Here is an 18,577-nt window from a genome sequence, read left to right as displayed (position 1 = left end):
TTTTATTCACAGTTAAAAAAAAGGTCAGTTGTGTAAAGTTAATGTTACACATTCAAATCCAACATTTTAATTTCTTCTGGGTGGATATTTGTAGTGTAAGAAAAATCTATACATTTTAGAGAAAAAAGAATAAGAAATGCTTGAAACATAAGGATACAAATGCCTCTAAGAAGATTCCTACCATTTGTTTAGCTTGTATTCCAGTTTATCATCCAGTTAATGTCATTGAAAGCTTCTGATTTTAAGTAGGTTAATTGCATAATCAATAATGTACATATGGTGTGCTGGTTGCTTTCAATTTTGTAAAGCTAATCCCAATGATCAGGCATTAAAAGGAAAAACAAAAGATATGTCCGGTTATGAGATCTAGTTGCCTTGTGTGGGATGGGGCTTCTGGTGAGATCTCTGCACAGGCAGTGATTGATACACTGAATGGGAGCAACAGGGCAGGCAGGATTTCTTTTTGTCCCTTCTAGTTTTCCAGGTTTGATAACTGCTTTTAAGAGGACATTTTCCTCCAGCTATATCCCTCCACCCCCTCAAAATGTTTGTTTCAAAATCTTTTTGTTGTCACAAATTAGGCCAGTAAGATTTATTTCCAATTTTGCTTTCTGGTGCTAGTGGCTTTTGTGTGGGCATCTGCTCATTGAATTCTCAGAAAGGCAGGAAGCTGATGCAAGTACTGTGTTACTCCCCTACCTATTGAATTGTTATTCTCAGCAATGTATAGCCAGAGACTTGCCATTGCTAATTTACTTGCTTAGCAAACCTCAATGAACTGAACATCTGGGTAGCCCGGAAAGCATCAGAGTGATCTCTGGGTGTGTTTGGAAAACATCATGGTGCTGTTGAAACTTCCGTGAGTAATTTTTGCAAGCCCCGGGAACTTAACAAATAATCCCCAAAGCATAAATTCTGCATTAATTAAAGATTAATTTCCCCAAAACACTTCCCCACTGCCTGCTGAGGTAGGCTGAATGGATGTTCATGTTCTGGTATTGGGAAATATCAGATACGATGCTAACCATAGTCTTGTTCTTAAAAAGAATGTCTTCCATAGACTTCAATGTTTGAAAAATCTTTGCTATGTTCCATATGCTTACTAAATCTTGCTCAGCTTATGAGACATGGCAACATCAGACATCTTTGTCACCAGCTGTTAGTAATAAAGAAAAGAGTGCTTAGAATTGTAGTAAATTTGCCATCAGCTGAACTATTTCTTAATCTGAATGTTCTTGAAAATTCTAAGAAGCTCCATTGTAAATATGGGAAGCATCCACTATAGTTGCAAGTTTACATCAGTGAAATGATAAATAATTGTAAACATGTACAATATATAAGTATGGGTACAATTAACACACCAAAGTGGAATAATTATGCAGTAGGACTTTCTTTGAAAAAGGAAGAGATTCAAACACATTGCTATTGAAGTAGTGATACTACTGTTCTCTAGTAGTGTTCAATACCCTTTTTTCCCCTTGTCCTGGTTTTGTTAAAAAACAAGTTTCTCTTTTAGTGAATTTTTGCCTGTCAGCTAAAGCCTTCATATTAGCTGCATTTTCCTGGAGAACCCAACACATGTTTTGGTTAAACCTAGCAATGGAATGCAAACTTATTGATAAGCACGGATGGACATCTCGTGAGAGGGGCAACGAGAAACTGATGATCGAGAGACTGACCAACGGTGTATTACATTCCATTCACGTGAATACTTCATATAAAAGTGGGAGATCTCGAGGATCTCGTCCCTTTTTCCCTTTTTCCCGTTTTCCCTTTTTTTCCTTATGGCCAACATTAGGAGAGGACCTTGCTGGTCGTCCCTGCGAACTGAGGCAGAGAGGAGGTTAACAATACATCTGCCAGGGTTTGATTGTCACCCCGCTATCTTAACCCTCGACACCCCTCTCTTCTAATTCCAATTTTGAAGAGTGATCAGTACTGACCCTACATGATGGCTAAATGGTGTGTTAATTCTCATTTTAAATGAGATAGAGAGCAGTTGTTGCTATCATACCAGATACAGGGAATCCAATAAAGTCCTTACTTTTCCACTTCAGCCCTTTTTGTGAAATGTTAGGCATAGATCACTTGTAATGGAGAACAAAGGTCAATAGTTTGCATGCGAATAGCTTTCTGATTTCTAAACAAACTATTCTCAGGAAGACAAATCATTACATTGTTTATTTAGATTTATTTCAGTATCAGGTGCTTTTCAAAGTGCCTTTATGATTCACTCCATTGCCAAGATAAAACACTGGAACCTTTCCCAAAAATAACTAGATGAAATGAGAATAAACTCCTCAGAGCTCCAGATCTCCTGGCTGTAGTGCTTATGTCTGAGTGACTTATTTCCACCTCCCTCAAAGCCTACAGAAAGGGAAGAATGGATTATGAAAGAGAAGTTGCACCAGGAGTTTCTCACTTAAACTGAGCATACACTGCAAGATATTAACTTGGACACTGGTAATATCACCGGCAGCACAACAGTTGTCTGTCATCCCAGATAAGAACAAATTTGGATCTCAGTGTGTTGGTGGCTCTGATAGCTGGTTGTACCTCAGCTAGAAAGTTCTAAGCAAGGGTGGGCTATGTGTGACGGGTCTGCAGTCGTGCTGTTTGGACAGCACTGTAGGCATGCTTCAAAGGAAATCGAGCTTGGCAGGTGGCAGTGCAGTGTCTCAAACACACACATAACTGGAACACCATAGTTGTGTTTGAATTGTGTCTCAGCAGACTTACCGCTGGCTCTGTCTCCGACTGAAGCTGGCACAGCATCAGAACTGCGTTGTCACAGAGCTGGGTGAGACATACTTGAATGTCATCTTGTCTCTTCTGGGCTTCTTATGCCTATCTCCACAATTTCTCAGTTCCAAAGTTGTCTCAGTGGCTCACAAAAGTGCTGAAATTGTTTGTAAGGAGTTAAGAATCCCAAATTTGTGTGACAGAAATGAAGGAAAGAAAGAAAGAATACCACATCAACATTAATTGGTCTGAATTGATGAATTCTGGTGATGTCTGGTTTGCGTTTTTACTATTTCAACTAAATATGTAATTCAGGAAGGTTACATGTGTTTCTGGTTTCTGCTTCAGCTGAAAGAATCTGGCTGGACATGGAATCTAGCACCAACCAAATATTTATTTTGGAAAGATGTGACCAGCTTTATATGACATCTCCCTTACTGGGCTCCTGTGTATTTCAGATTGGTATGATAACTCAATATGTTTATATTTCAGCAGTCTAAATAGAGGTAAAACAGAATATTCTATTTTGCGGATGGGCAAGGAGGTCTGGTCATCAACATGAACTTTGAATGAATTATGTCAGCAATTTGTAATACGTCTGAGGATATGGAATTTGCTGGGAAAAAATTATAGGATTACAGTGAACTTGTTTGAGCGGTGGAGGAACACGCAGGTCGACTCAATATGAGTGATAAAGCATAGTTCCATTTATTAGCCCGAATAGCATATACTTATACAATTCACGATAATTATGCATACCTGTCACCTACTAATTGGCTTAAGCTCTAACAGTCACATTTGCATGGTCCTCCTACTTGCAGCTGCTAGCTATGCTTATTCTACATTATTGTGCTGTTGAAAGCTGTTTGCGAAACTCTGCCAAGGTCTCAGTGACCTTGCTAATTTTACTGAAACAGTCAGCGGTTCCCACCACGGCCTAACCTTACTACTTGTACTAAAGTCTTCAGAATGGGCTTCTGCTCATACAACTGTCCCTTATTTTTAAGCCATTCTCCAACAAACTTGAACTATCAGGAAAACTAGGGCATTTCATTGTGCAAATAACAATTCATGTGATGATAATGTGCTTCTCATGTTTGCTGCCTTGCTGTGTGCAAAGTTGTGTGTTTTTTTTTTTCGTTTCCTAGATTGCATTATTTCCTTTTCAGAATAACTACTGCACTTCTGTTCTTAAATTCATGTACACTGGAATTTGATGATTACTTGTATTTGCAGATACAAATACAGCTTAGTGTCCACTTTCTTTTGCTGCCTTAACATTAATTCTTCATGTTGTTTGGCTCTCTGATTCGTGTAACACTGAAAATGAAAGATTATGCAAAACCTTGTTTCCAGTGACTTTTTGCCTGATCCTGTTTTTAGCATGTGACTTTGCCTGTAGCTTTGGAGGATTTATCTTTGATTTCTGTTGTTACAGTGACTATTAAGGCATGGTGTTATATGTTTTGGATGATAAGGTAGCCAAATAGAAATGCATTGCTGACTCCTAAATTTTCATGTGAACAGCACAGAACCGATAAAAACGTATGACATTTGCAGCTTCTGTTACTCACTCCCAGGCATTTGAATATTGTGAGTTGGCCAAAAGAGGTTGTAATAATGACTGTGTTTAAATTAATTTATATATGTGGTTGTGTGTTTAAACATTGATAGTTCACATATTCAGTTTTTGCTCTGTAGCCATGAGAACTGGGAACCGTCTTCCTTTACAGGGGAAGGAAAGCTGTAAAGGCAGGTATGGTCATGTTAATCCAGTACCTAGAGCTTTCAAACCACCACCAAAAGAGCTGATAAAATCACAGGAGCTGACAACACGGCACTGTTTCATTAGAAGAACAATATCAAGCATATGGAAAGAACTACAGATAATTTTCATAATCTAATGAATTTGCCATGCATGAACTATTACAGATTCCCCAGTGGCATTAGGAGGACTTCTTTCTACAAGGCCACCTGTTTACTGTCCCCTAAGGACATCCTTTCTGCATTTCATGGTAGTATTTTCTTCTTTCCACTTCTTTCCAGCATAAATACTACATTGTACCTTGGTATATGACTTGCTCAGGATATTTTGATGCTTCTGATCCAACAGGTGTCTTTTACGTTTCTTTGTAGAGACCCATAATGCACAGAAAATACTGACAGTAGGCTGTTAACCCTAATGATATTTCTTTATTGGGAGAACATCTGTTAAGTTTGTGGTAATAACAGCAGGATGTAGTTTTGCCAAGTGCTTATCACAGAATGTTAGGGATTGGAAGGGACCTCGAATGATCATCTAGTCCAATCCCCCTGCCAGAGCAGGAACACCTAGATGAGGTTACACAGGAATGTGTCCAGGCGCGTTTTGAATGTCTCCAGAGGAGACTCCACAACCTCCCTGGGCAGCCTGTTCCAGTGCTCTGTTACCCTCACTGAGAAGAAGTTTCTTCTCATATTTAATTGGAACCTCCTGTGTTCCAGTTTGTACCCATTGCCCCTTGTCCTATCATTGTTTGTCACCAATGCCTGGCTCTAACCTTGTGACACTCACCTTTTACATATTTATAAACATTAATGAGGTCACCTCTCAGTCTCCTCCAAGCTAAAGAGACCCGCTCCCTCAGCCTTTCATCATACGGGAGATGCTCCACTCCCTTCATCATCTTTGTGGCTCTGCGCTGGACTCTCCAGCAGCTCCCTGTCCTTCTGGAACTGAGGGGCTCAGAACTGGACACAATATTCCAGATGTGGTCTCACCAGGGCAGAGTAGAGGGGAAGGAGAAACTCTCTTGATCTACTAACCACACACCCCAGGATGCCATTGGCCTTCTTGGCCACAGGGGCACAGTGCTGGCTCATATATACCATACCATGATTCGGGTTGTTTTATAGACTAGTAACTTAGATACTTTTTGTGTCTAGAAGAAAAACTACAGGTTTTTCACCCATAGATCTCAGTGTAATCTGTAATTCCTGTGCTTTAATATGATAGGCATGTTATCAAAATGACACCCATGAGATCAAATTCTCCTCACATCTTTCAGAAGATGTGAATTTCAGTCCAGTGAAATTTTAGTCTTTCTGTCGTCAGATGGGACTGTATTTTTTCCATCTTTTTTTTCTGCCTCTCTGGTTTCAATAATCAGCTGTGAGCAGTCTGATCCAGCAGTCCTAGATAAGCCTAGCATTTTTTAAAAATCTGCGCTGAAATTAGCTCAGAATTACTTCATAGTGCATTTCCTTTATTGCAGTCATTACTGAAAGAATGGAACTCAGGTAAACAGTGGTTAATGGCTTTTCATTAGGGCCAGAATTTTTTAGCTATCAGAAGAAATTCTCTGATGTGTTAAAGCATCCTGTATTTTGACTATATTGTTGTTTAATACCAAATCTGATTGTATTAAAAACAAGTGACTTGTTGCCTTTCGAAACCAAACGCTGACATTTCCTAACTACAGTGCACACAGTATTTAGTTCAAAAAATATTTCTTAATCAAATTTTCTAACAACAGTGATAGGAAGGGAACTTGCACTTGTGTGTTCTTCAAGTATCGAGAGTATGTTTTGGTCCAGTGCTGTGTTAAATCTATTTTTTGCCAAAATCTCCAGCATTAAGGGTTGGTTTCTTTCAGTCTGCCCTCAAGAATTCTGCTTCTAAGTCTTCTCGCCCTTCCTCTGAAAAGAGAAATAAATATGTAGCTATAAGGTACCTCAGCCTTACAAATTTACAGAATGATTCAGAGAAAACTATTGACTACAGAGACAGCTGAGAGAGACTGGTTTCTTGTCTTTGCCACTAACCTCGAAGCCTGAAGTGAGCCAAGTGAACAGGCATGTAGCACTCCTGTTTCCTTCTACAGGCCCATTTTCTCTGAAGGTTCCATTATTTATGCCTTTAGTCCATTATTTATGCCTCTATTCCATTATTTATGAGAACTGAGAGGACAGAGCATGTCTGAAGTTTATGCAGATACCATTGCCATACTGGAGCACTTAAAACTGGGACATAGATTCTTTATGTATTGCAATATTTCGTGTCAAGAGGAAAATAATCAGTATTAGAGAATATATAAAAAGTAGCTATTATGCATTTATGTTATCTGTAGGACCCTTCATTAAATTATCATCGATGATACAGGGACCATCAGCACTATCTCTAGTTTTATTTCATATTCACCACAGAAATTGATGGAAAAAAACTTCAGTAAATGTTCAAGTGATGGAAAACTGTCAAAATAGGTGTAGTGTTTTCATGAGGTATTTTCCTGTAGAAGGGAAAAATACAACATACTCTTTAGTTGCCTGTAAATATTTACTTTGCTATTATACAAAACCAGAAATTAATTGTGTTTAGAGAAGCATGTCTTTCACAATTCAACATTCTTTTCTTGAGGAGTCACTGAAAACAAATTTGGATACAACAGTCCCTTTTAAAAACTGTGATAGTAAAAGTTGTCAATGCAAATACTGAGGTTTATTGTGGCTTTCAGGAGCTGATGAGAAAGAAAATGTTTGAGGTTCTCCTTTAGTATGAACATTTGCCTGAAGTAGCTAGTATCCACAATGCCAGTAGACTTTAGGAAAAAAAATTATCATGAAACAGAGGATCATAAGAAGCTCACTGTTTTCATTAGCACACATTTAATATTTCTCCTAGGTTAACTCTGAGGCATGTATACAACAGTGGTGGTAACTCTTGTGTTTGGGATGATTAAAATCTCATGAACCTCCAAAATATTAAATATCACCGCGTCCTCACACAAAGACTAAACAAATTTACTATGAATACCATTTCTGTGTGTTTTCTCAATTCTTCGGGAATACAACTTTGTTGTGTATTGATATGTTTTTTACTCCGAAGGAAAACTTTGTGAGTCATGGGTCAGCATTTACCTTGTATTACACTGGCTAGAGTCAAGTGCTTTTGCCTGGGATTTGCAAGAAGTGTATGTTGATTGGGAACCATTCCTTTAGGAAAATGAGCTGGATCTTACATTTGTTTGTCTTGAAGAAACGAAGAGTCAGCTCCCAAGTGCCTTAATCACTGGGCTGAGTAGTAATAGTCCTGCTCCCTATTACCTGGCCCAGCAGAACTGTGTTCTTTTTTACAGAATATCATGACTTCAAGGAACAGTGTGGTCTGATTCATGAGAAGTCAAAGTTCAGGTGGTTGTGACACTCTGCTGATTTGTAGATCTAATTTTTTACTACTTCAGGTTGAAGAGGGACTTGAACTCAACAGTCCCATGCCTTGTGGGAGCACTGTAACCACTGCACTGTTAGAAAGGGTGGTTTTATGCCTTTCTTTTTTGTCTGTGCTTTCAAAAGTAGTTATGGCTGTCTTGTTTTGGGAGACCTGTACTCATAACAGAGCTGTGCTATTCCTGTATCACCTGCTCTCGGACCTCCCAAGGGGGCCTAATAGAGGCTTTGCAAACCAAGGTTATGGAATTCAGGGAAGCGTGCCCTGAGTAGCTGCTAAGCTGCTGTATTCCAGCATGACCAGAAGCAAAACTTCAGGCAGACCTTGAAGACTTTAATCTGAATATACAGGCAGGTGTGGACTTCAGAAAGTTACATATTCAAGCAGAGGTTGTCTGTCACTTAGACTTAGGTTCCTAAAGCCATGAAAATCCTTATCTTTATATTTGAGGTATTACTTGCTGGTAAGGGCAGTACTTTAGCTGAGGTATCCTGAAGTCTTGAACTGAAGCATTCGCAACGTCTGAATAAGCTGTTAATTAAGAAAAACACTTCTGACAACCAATTGACTCTCTCCAACATTCTTTGTACTTCTCTTGTTTTGGGAAATGATACTGATCAGATTACAGACCTTGTCAACTCACCCAGGCTATACCTTTTCAATAGACACTGCTACCACTCATTATTCTCACCCTGAGTTGGCTGTTTCAGATGCTAGCACCTCCCACCCTACTGGTACCTAGATCACTCCTCCGTGACAGTACTACATCCCTTTTCAGTGTTACCCGGTCCTTACTTTGAACAGTGGAAGCAGCAAAATAATTCATGTGGGACACTGCACTGGATGGGTCTCAAGGTCAGACAACGTGACACTTGGCAGTATCAGAAAAGGTACATTCAACTGCACAAATGCAGTTTTCTTACATTCTGTTGTCTGTACAGTGTCTGCAGTGTCTAGTAGTGAGGAGTATCAGAAATAGATTATAATTCTAATATTACCAGCAAGGAAATTTCCTTATAAAATAGTCTTTGTGCCATTCTGGAACAAGAGACTTTGCAGAATGATGGAAAATTATGCTGTAAATCCCACTGATGCCTACAGTTTTCTCAGTCAAGGCAGTAAAACAGGCAATGGTGCTGGAGGGGTATAAATCTAGTCTCTGTGCAGCAATTCCTTAATAAATAGTTCAACTTCTATTTGTGCCACTCAGTCTGCTAACCTGTTCTTCACAGAAAGGCACTTACAGCAGCGTCAGCCAAAGAGATAACCCACAGAGACTGACATTTACAAGACTAATAATATATATTTGTTGTAGAGCTCAGTCTCTCAAGGTTCTTTGGGGAGAGGCTGTCAGGGTAATGGATGCATTTACACTCTTGTGTCCTGTCACAACTAAATTCAATGTGATTGATCTTCCTGAAAAAGTGGCTGAACTACTAGTCATCATTTGGGAAGACATTGTCTGGAATTAATAATCCTATCATCCAATTTCACCTTATAGGGAAAATTGTAATCATTTTTGGTCAATTTTGAACAAAGATGTATTTGCTTCATAACAACAGTTTCAATCCTGCTATTAAATATTAATTTGGAATTTTGTTTTTGTTTCTTTTTAAAAAGTGTGACATTTTTCCAGTATATGAGATCATAGTCTTAATGGAGTTATGTTTAAAAAGATATACATTGAATACATGTTTAGGCTTCTGCAAACGTTTGAATTTTTGTACTTTGTGCAGCTCAGTTGAATTCAGAAAATAGTTTTTCTCTATTCTTCTATATTCCATTTATAGAAAAGATAATATTAGTTGCAAACTCTACGGGACACTGTGATAAGTTATAATTTTGTAAAGTACTTAAAAATGGAGACAGCATTATTGTGCATAATAAGTGAACAGTCCTTATCAATTCTGTTGTAACTTAAAACAAAGATTATAATAGTTGCTTGATTCCTTCATAAAAGAAACTTAAGAACATGGAGCTCTTGAATAATCAGTAATGGATTATTTTAAAGTAGAAAATAAGCTGTATTTAGCCTTATTGCTTAAATTTATTATGTATTTTACTTTTTTTTTTTTTTAATGAAACACCTATTCAACTTCTAGTTCATCAGAAATGTTTAGAAATTTCAATGAAGCTGTAAGTCTGTGGATACTGGGTGAAATAAACTAAATTATATGGATTACACTCAGCTGTCCACCAAAAAGAAAGTTTACATGGAACTTTTCATTAAGAATCTAAAAGCCACTTACAGCATGTATTTAAAGCATATGGTTGTTCTGTGTAATAAGGAGGACAACTGCTGAAAATATAGGAGTTACTAATTGACAGGAGAATTTTAAAGTGTGCTCTTTTTTTTTTTTTTTTCAGGTCTTAGGAGCAGATGAGGATAATATGGGGGATGGTTGCTCTCAGAAACTGGCTTCTGCCAAGTTCCTTCGACTTCTGCTCCTAATACTGATTCCGTGCATCTGTGCCCTTATCCTTTTATTGGTGATCCTGCTTACCTTTGTAGGTGAGTGCTAATGGAGTAAATTGACACATTTTTAATTAAGAAGACTAAAACTGAGACTGCATTCTCAAATGTTTATGTAATTGTGGACATAAAGGATACATCTTGGCACATCTAACAAACTAATCTACCTAGTGACTTAATGATGTTTGGTGGGGAGAGATAAATACGATATTTATATATTGAAAATGTATTTAAGGTACTGAAGAGGAAACCTTTTCTGAATTTATCAAAGTAGCTTTTTGAGGAACACACTACTTTGAGCATGTAGTATGTAGATGGTTTTCAGCAGTCATTTTACAAGTACAAAAAGATAATTATGTTAGAACTTTAGATCACTGTCAGTGGAATGGAAGACATCCCTTTATGTCACGCACTGATGTGCAGAAATCTGATTTTTATTGTCAGGTGAAAGTTGATTTATAAATAGCTACAAATCTTTCTGAATAGCCTACAAAACATTACTGTTCAACTAAGGAAAAATATGTTCATTTCTTCTAAATATGAAGTATCATGTATCAATGCAGAACCCCAAGTATGTTTTGTGGAAGCGTGTTCCAGATATATTTCATTTCATAATGGCTTAGTCTGTTAACTAACTCTGTTACAGAATTAAAAGATAATAATTTATTACAAATAATTTTTTAAAAAACCTTCTCTTTACTACCTTTAGGAAAGCTGACATAACATTACATTGCTTCAACTACAACATGAGAAAGACAGTAACGCTAGGTTAAAGCACCTGTCCTGCTTTCAATGCTGAGTGTTTCTAGGATTTTTACCTTTTTCTTTTTTTCTTTTTTTAAATGAGAATATTTTCTAGTTAAGCTTCCTTAAGTACTTCAGAAGCACATCTGTAAGAAGTGGGGTAATGTGTGAGGTATATAGATATAAATTTATTTTCCTATTTAAAACCTCCAACTTCAATAATCAAACAGTTAGCAAGCACAGGAGGAAACGGAACATGTCTCAATAGCACCTTCAGCACTGTCAAAATCAAGGCATTTTAAATCTGTTTTCTCAATTCAGTCTGTAAAGGATTTGCAACAAGAAGTTCTAGGCCTGTTATTTTCATTTAGCTTAAGTTAGGGAAGTAAAAAAACTCAAAGCTATTGAATGTTATGATTGACAAGTAGGTCTTGGGATGTATCTTTAAAATAAGAACAGTCTGAAGTGGATTAAGGTCAAGTAAGTCTGGCAATTAGGAAATATGATGCCATTTAATTTACTTATGTTTAGCATTCAGTTTGTATCCTTCATATCCTCTGCCCTAGATTTTCATTCTTTGGTGAAAAAGCAGATAAAAAAGCAGGTGTACTTATGTTGGCTCTGCTCAATCTCCTCCTCTGAGGCATGTATCAACATAACACTCATGAAAATGTATGAAGTCCTCTGGGGAAATGGGACGTGTTCCAATCCTACTTATGTAGCGAAAATCATGACTGTCTCCTCTCAAGTCAGTGTAATTACTGTAGGGTGAAGAATAAGGCTTGGTATTATTACTCAAATCTAAAACTGGCAAAATTCCCTTCAGCATCTTTTGAATAAGCATGATTATAATTTAGTATTCTTCTATCTCTGATAACAGCTTTTATTTTATGTGTATTGGTAGCCTAGAAACAAATACATCTGATGACTGGAATTAAGTGAACAGATTCTGTGGGCATCTTTAAAGTGTGTGTAATATAACAGAGTCTGTTCTATTTATTGAGAATACTCCATGTTCATTTCACATCAATAATAACGGAATTCTGTTACAGTCTAATATTGGTATGATAACTTACAATGTAAGAAATGTGTTGTTAGTCCTGACAGACCAACACAAATTGCTTGATATATAGGAAATACTGTTCTTATTTTTTCCTGAAATGGAAGAGTTAAATCCTGTGGTTGTTATTCTTATATCTTTCACTGGTGCTTAAAATATAAATAGAGAGCTCCAGTATATGTCTACAACCTTACGAACTTTTTTGATTTGACTTTGGTAATGAACTCATCAGAAAATTAGACCTTTTGTATTTTGCAAGAAATCATTTTGTTTCCTGAGGTAAATTTGTAGGCAATTATTCTTTTCCTTCTGTATTTTTTTTTCATGAAATAAGGCATATACACATGAAAAAGTGTGCATGCACCTTAGAACTTTCCTATTCACTTTCCTTAAATCTGTTTTCTTGCCTGCACATCATTGCAAACTCAGATGTTGAAAAATCAGAAAAGTTGGCAGGGGAGGAGGGAGCCACGTAGAGCAGTACAGTTATACAGCGTTAATAGAGAATATCCAACTCAAGGTGTGTCATTGTTTTCCTTGCAGATAGGAAGTGTTCTAAACCACTTGAAACATTGTTTTTAAAAAGTCCTTCACGACTAGTGAGCATTATACCAAATTTTTTTTTTTTTTTTTTTTAATTGTACCAGAGTTGCTTATCATTGCAGTTATTTATTTGGGAAAACAAAATGCTTTATACTTACAGTTCCATAAAGGAAAATAAATTATATTTATTTTATAGTGATAAATGCATTCCATAGTAGATGTTCCATTCCTCCCATTCCTTATATCAGTAGCCTCAACTCATACTTGTGTGGTCTTCTACCACCTCCTCTTAACAGCCATCCACACCTAATGCTTTGTCTGTTGTTTTCTGTAGAATTCAGAACAAGTCTTGTGATACACATAAAGAATGGTCTCATGTATGTCAGACTTTTACAGTCCAGATGGAATTTTCGGGCACATGATCACACTGCAGGACCACATCAAATAATTATGCCTGACTTTCAGGCCAGCAGCATACCCTTTTGTCTGTGCACAATGGCAGGCATTCACGCATTTTACAAAATAATATTTAAAAAATTGGTTAGTCTGTCAACAGTGGTGTGAATGAGGATTACAGTTAAAGTCTCTAAGATGCACTGTTGACTATGGATATGCAAATAACTGAGGTTTTGGTTCTCCCACCATCCTTACATTATCAGCATGCCATGTCTATATTTTGGCTCTGCCACATATTTTGAGATTAATTTTGGTTGTCAGAGGAAATCGGTACAAGTGTTATGTGTGATAAGTTGTATTCAGGATTTTCCTCTTACTCTTCTTAAAAACAAAGCTCACTCTAATAGCTGCATTTGTATTATCCTTGTATAAGTATGAACCAGCCTGGGCAGTTCTCAGATCATTCTATTGTTTGGGAAATTTGTAGCAATATTCTGTCTGCCTGAGAGATGCTGTCAATGTTCTTGCATGTCACCGGTTGAACAGTGATCATTTCTATTATACAGTCTGTGAGACTTGTGTTCACCTTTGCCTTCCCCTCCTGAGAACACAGAAGGAGCTGTGTATCCTTCACAGAATAAACATCAGGAAAACTACATTATAGTAAAAATGCTAGGCTTAGCTTTGTGGCTGTTGGATCCTCCACATTCACTAAGTAACATGCATATGTCAAGACTTCTCTGTCAGTTCGGGAACCCAACTGTACTGGCCCATAAGGAACTTTTTGTCATACAGAGGAAATCAAAGTTGCAGGGAGTTATACTCTAAAGGATCTCGACCCCTGAATCATGTGGAGATGCTGGTAATTCTTCAAGTGGTATTGAGCCTTGAAGCATATGACATGTCCTCAAAATGTAAAGTAACTAGCACCATGGAGATCCATAAGTTACAATTGTGAAATCAGTGTGAAATATAAACAATTCCATTGTCAATCAATGGCAATATTTGCTTTAAGACAGGTGTCTAAAATTAGGAGTTTAACACTAACATATAAACAAACCTTTTGGTCCTGGGAGTTTTTCTGATGGAAGATGGTAATCATCAACTAAATGATCTGCCAGTTCTTTAATTTGATCTTGCCAACACAGGTATATTACAGAGAAACTGCAAAGGAGTGTATCCCAGAGCAGCCTGTATTTCACCCCTCTATAGAAACTAATTTAGTCCAGCAAGCCTTCTTTACTGATACACCTGGAATGTTGGGGAAAAAAAAAAGATGCTGTGAATACAGCTTGAGATCAGAACATCTGCTGTGACATATCACTGAGGTCAGTGAGGAATTGTTCTTGTGACCTCGAGAATAATAATGAAAGTCTGGCAGTTCACTTAGCACAGATGGACAAAAGGTCATAGTAACTGAAGTGTCAATTCTGGTGTGGCATAACTGGTTCCCGAGGAGCCCATGGAGCTTTATTCATTAGCCTGTGCAAAGTCAGTGTTTAACACAGGCACAGAGTTCAGGATTGGTTTCTGAATTGCAATAGAGCCATTATGTGTATATTACATTTCATTTGTTAGGTTAAGAAAAGCTTTATAAATAAAAATTTCTAGTTACATGACACATTGTTCTCAAGAGACAGGGAAAAAAAGAAGACACCAGATAAGATTTTTCATTAGACCACAGGGTTATGGCTGTAACTGGGAACTTCCAGGCAACAACAGCTGTTAATATGAAAGGTAGCTACTGTCTTCCCCTCTGTCCCTTTACTATGATCCTGATATTTTTGCTGATGCTTTGTTGCCTGAAAGCAGAAGTTGATGAAAGGGAAGATCTCTCCTTTCTGCACAGGACCTTAGGAGCGTGGCTTCGTTCTGCAGCTTCTTTAAAAGATACCTTCCACAAAGTCTACTTTGAGTTCCATTTTTTCTGGGAACTGATCCATTACTTGAATAAGTCACCTTTCAAGATGCCAAAAAACCAAAAAACAAAAAACAAAACAGCTGGCCTCATTTTGGCCCCTTAGGCAGTTGGTAAGCAGATTAAGGTAATGTCTTTTTGTGATAGGAGGAGCAGGATGAAGTCTATTACTGCAGCTCAACTGATGGGCAATGGTTTGGTGTGCTATGGGACCTCCAGTGATGTGCCCATTTCTTCAGAGTGCAGAGTCATAGGGACAGACCTTGCAGAAGAAATCGCAGTGGGTACATGCCTGCTAGTTATAGTAGTGAACCAGTCTTTTATTCCCTGTGTAACTGCCTCATCCATCACACATACTTTGGTAGGCTGCTTTGCTCTGTTGCATTAGCTTTTTAAACTTGGTCTTTTTGAGATTTCCTGCTGTGAACTGCTAGAAATCACCCACAGTATTCACTACGAAAATCTCAATTTAATAGCCTGAACAGTGTGACTATTTCTCAGCTTTCATAACTGTCCATTTCAGATCTTTAAATATTAATTCTTTGATAGTGAACAGCAACTGGAAAATGATCAGTAAAACTGTTGGCAAAGCATCACTTTAAACTGAGTGAGCTTGGTGCCAGTTCCTCATTTTTGTACCAAACACAAAGAAGGCCAGCACGCCTTATATTTCTGTCATCTGGATGTGTCCAGCTGCAGCTGGAGGCACAAATCCAAAATGTTTACAGCTATTTCTCAACTAATTAACTTTCTGGCTTATGATTTACTGTCTACAGTGCTGTATGAACTCACATCTGAAGAACAGTTGGATGTAGTGTGCATGTATATGTGAATAAAATGCATATTCTCTATTTGTTGCAGAGCTCGTAGCAGACATTGATAGAGAGTAATTTAGTTCTTATTAGTGAATACATTAAAAAAGAATCGACTGTTTTAAAGCATCACACTGTTTTATTAGATATCTTAAAATTTAAATAGTTCCTTCAGGACTTTTGGTACTATACAAAATCTCCAGTAAGCTTAATTTAAGATTGAAGATATACACTAGTATTTTTAGAGGGGAAAAGGATGAAAATCAAAGCAAATGAGAGCCTGACCCAAAGAGTGAACTCTGTAGCCTGGAATTAAGTGCTTGAATCCCCTACCATGCATTAGGAAGATGAGAGGATAGGAGGAAGACCTGAGGGGAGAACAAGGTGACTCAGGAAGGTGATCCAAACGCCTCACATACTAAGTAGAAACAGAGTTGTTATCCAGAGCTAGTCAGTTGGGAATGCCAAACAGAGGTCTATGTCTACCTGTCTCAAGGGCATATTCACCAGAGACCAGGTTAATGTTATTTTGTGGGGGGAAAAAACTGTTAAGAATTTTAATACTACTCATTGTCAGCTGAGATGACACAATTGGGGGGTGCTTTTGTGTAGAAAAGGTTCATTGTGTGGTACACCCGTTAATGAGAGGAGAATTGTTAACACTAGGAAACAGTGAAAATAAAACAAAAAATGCTATTGTTGGAAAGATGGGTTGAAGAAGGAAACAAGCATTTGGGAATCTCAGTGACAGTAGTGAATGACCTTATGGGTTAGGTTAGACATAGCTATTATTTGTAGTTCCAGAAAGAGAATTAAATAAGGCTAATAGAGAAGGGGATAGAATCCAGCAGGTAACTTCAGTGTTTTCTTTAGCAGTATTTATTGGTCCACTGTATTAAACCAAAAGATCTTTTTTAAACTGCTTTCAAGAGTTTACCTGTCTTGTATTGCCTGCTATTCTGCTGGGTGATATATAAATAGCCAATAATTTTTACTTTAATTTTAAAGCATTATTCGTAGCTCTTTGGGACCAACTTTTTCCAGGCTTTTTCTATTTTTGTGTTGAGTGGTGGAGAAGAGGGGAGCCTACGGGAAAAGGAGAGACAATGTGAAAAAAATCCCCTCAGCTATTCTTGAGTTATGGAAAAAAATTATGCACTTTTTCCAAAGAAGAAAAAAAATGCTTATTTTAACTTTTTGAAAACTACAAAAAAAAAAAATACCCTACTGAAGTTTGAAACTTGAAACAAAGTAGGCTTCTGAATCATATAGATTCAAAGCTTTATTTGGAATCAAAGCATCTAATTAAAGCTACATATGAGTGAGTACAATTTCTGAGCACGATCAGTCGCAATTCCTTAGATTTTAGCAAAACACATTACTACTGGTCCCTATTTGTGAAACTGGAGCACGTTCATTTTTCCTGTTTGGTCTAACCAGAGGACTCAAGCAGCAAAAAAAAAATTGCTGCTGAAATAATTTGCAGGTGGGAGATATTTAGTTGCTTCTGTAAAATACACACATAAAATTCCTCCAAATCCCAATGAATCATGAACATTTGCTGGTAGAAGAATAGAAACTTTAACATGTGTAGATATAAAGTTCCCCTGGGTTCTTCTAGTAGAAGTTAGACACAAAGATTTATTCACAGTTAGTGACAATGGAGCCAAAACAACTCAGGCTGGATAAACTAGGATATAGTAAATCTCAAATGCTAACTATTGCATTAAACCCTGTTATATTTCAGGAATCTTACAGTTTTTTTGTGGTGGTTCCAGTTGCTATAGAAAAAGGTTACTAGATTAAAAAGAAAATGCCCCTTCTTAGCTATTCTGGTCCTCTTTTCTTCTTCCCTATGAAGTTTCCAGCACAAAATCACTTCACACTGTAACTGGAAGTTGGGTTCTTCTGGTATTGTTAGTTACTTGTAGCTGTGATTGATAAAGATTTCCTCCTGCTCAGTCCTTGAATTTCAGACTGGTCAGCTGATTTCATCTAGCTGCAGAGTGCATGAAGGGCTAAGAAAAGGGATTCAGTAACAGCAGGGGGAGGGGGCTCAGGGTATCCAAGTGGGTACAGGCTGTGTATGGTGTCAGAGCAGTGGATTCGGCTAGGGAGAGAGTCTGGAGCGGTGACAGGTGAATGATGCCTGCCTGAGAGGTGATGATGCAACTAGCCATTTTGGTAAACACAATAGCCAAACTGAAAACAATGGTGGTGGGTGTTGTGTGAACTCACGAGTCATCTGTACTGAGCAGCTAATGAAGGATCAAATCAATATGAAAGCCTAGAAAAACGCAACTTACATATAAGAGTGGAAAAAGCATCTGTGTGATTTGCCTTGAGTTCAGAAGATTTGTAGAGAACAACGGGAGGTGAATTTTTGATAATGCACTTCAGATGTGACCATCTTCTTGGCCTAAGGGCCTGTAGGTAGCAGTAGGGGTGAAAGAGAAGAAAAGCAGCTGAAAGGGTAAGCAGAAAACCTCTCATCTTTCCACATGGAGTCCAGCTGGAGGAAGCCATGTTTTAAACTTTTATTTTTTTTTAATTTTGACTAAGGAAAGACTGTTGTATTTGTGTCCCATTTTTGAAAGGACAAATATCCTTCAATCCCTTGTTTTTACTTTATTGTCTTGAAACCACGCAAGAGGCATTCTTAAATATCAATGTTAGGCAACAA

General features: G+C 37.6%; 1 protein-coding gene across 5 annotated transcripts in view; it reads left to right on the top strand.

The window, feature by feature from the left end:
* Nucleotides 1–18,577, top strand: part of CORIN (corin, serine peptidase) — a 143,256-nt gene that overhangs the window by 10,398 nt on the left and 114,281 nt on the right. For 4 of the 5 annotated variants that reach the window (XM_071807457.1, XM_071807456.1, XM_071807455.1 and 1 more), the window contains exon 2: nt 10,316–10,460. In XM_071807457.1, the coding sequence (XP_071663558.1) occupies nt 10,316–10,460 (145 nt within the window). Of the gene's footprint in view, nt 1–8,726; nt 8,839–10,315; nt 10,461–18,577 lie in introns of all 5 variants that reach the window. The other variant, XM_071807458.1, reaches the window with a different exon arrangement.

Source organism: Patagioenas fasciata, chromosome 4 (genome assembly GCF_037038585.1).
Source record: "Patagioenas fasciata isolate bPatFas1 chromosome 4, bPatFas1.hap1, whole genome shotgun sequence".
Classification (NCBI taxonomy): Eukaryota; Metazoa; Chordata; class Aves; order Columbiformes; family Columbidae; genus Patagioenas; species Patagioenas fasciata.
The sequence above is the reverse complement of the archived record's forward strand: the minus strand, read 5'-3'. Positions and strand labels throughout refer to the sequence as shown.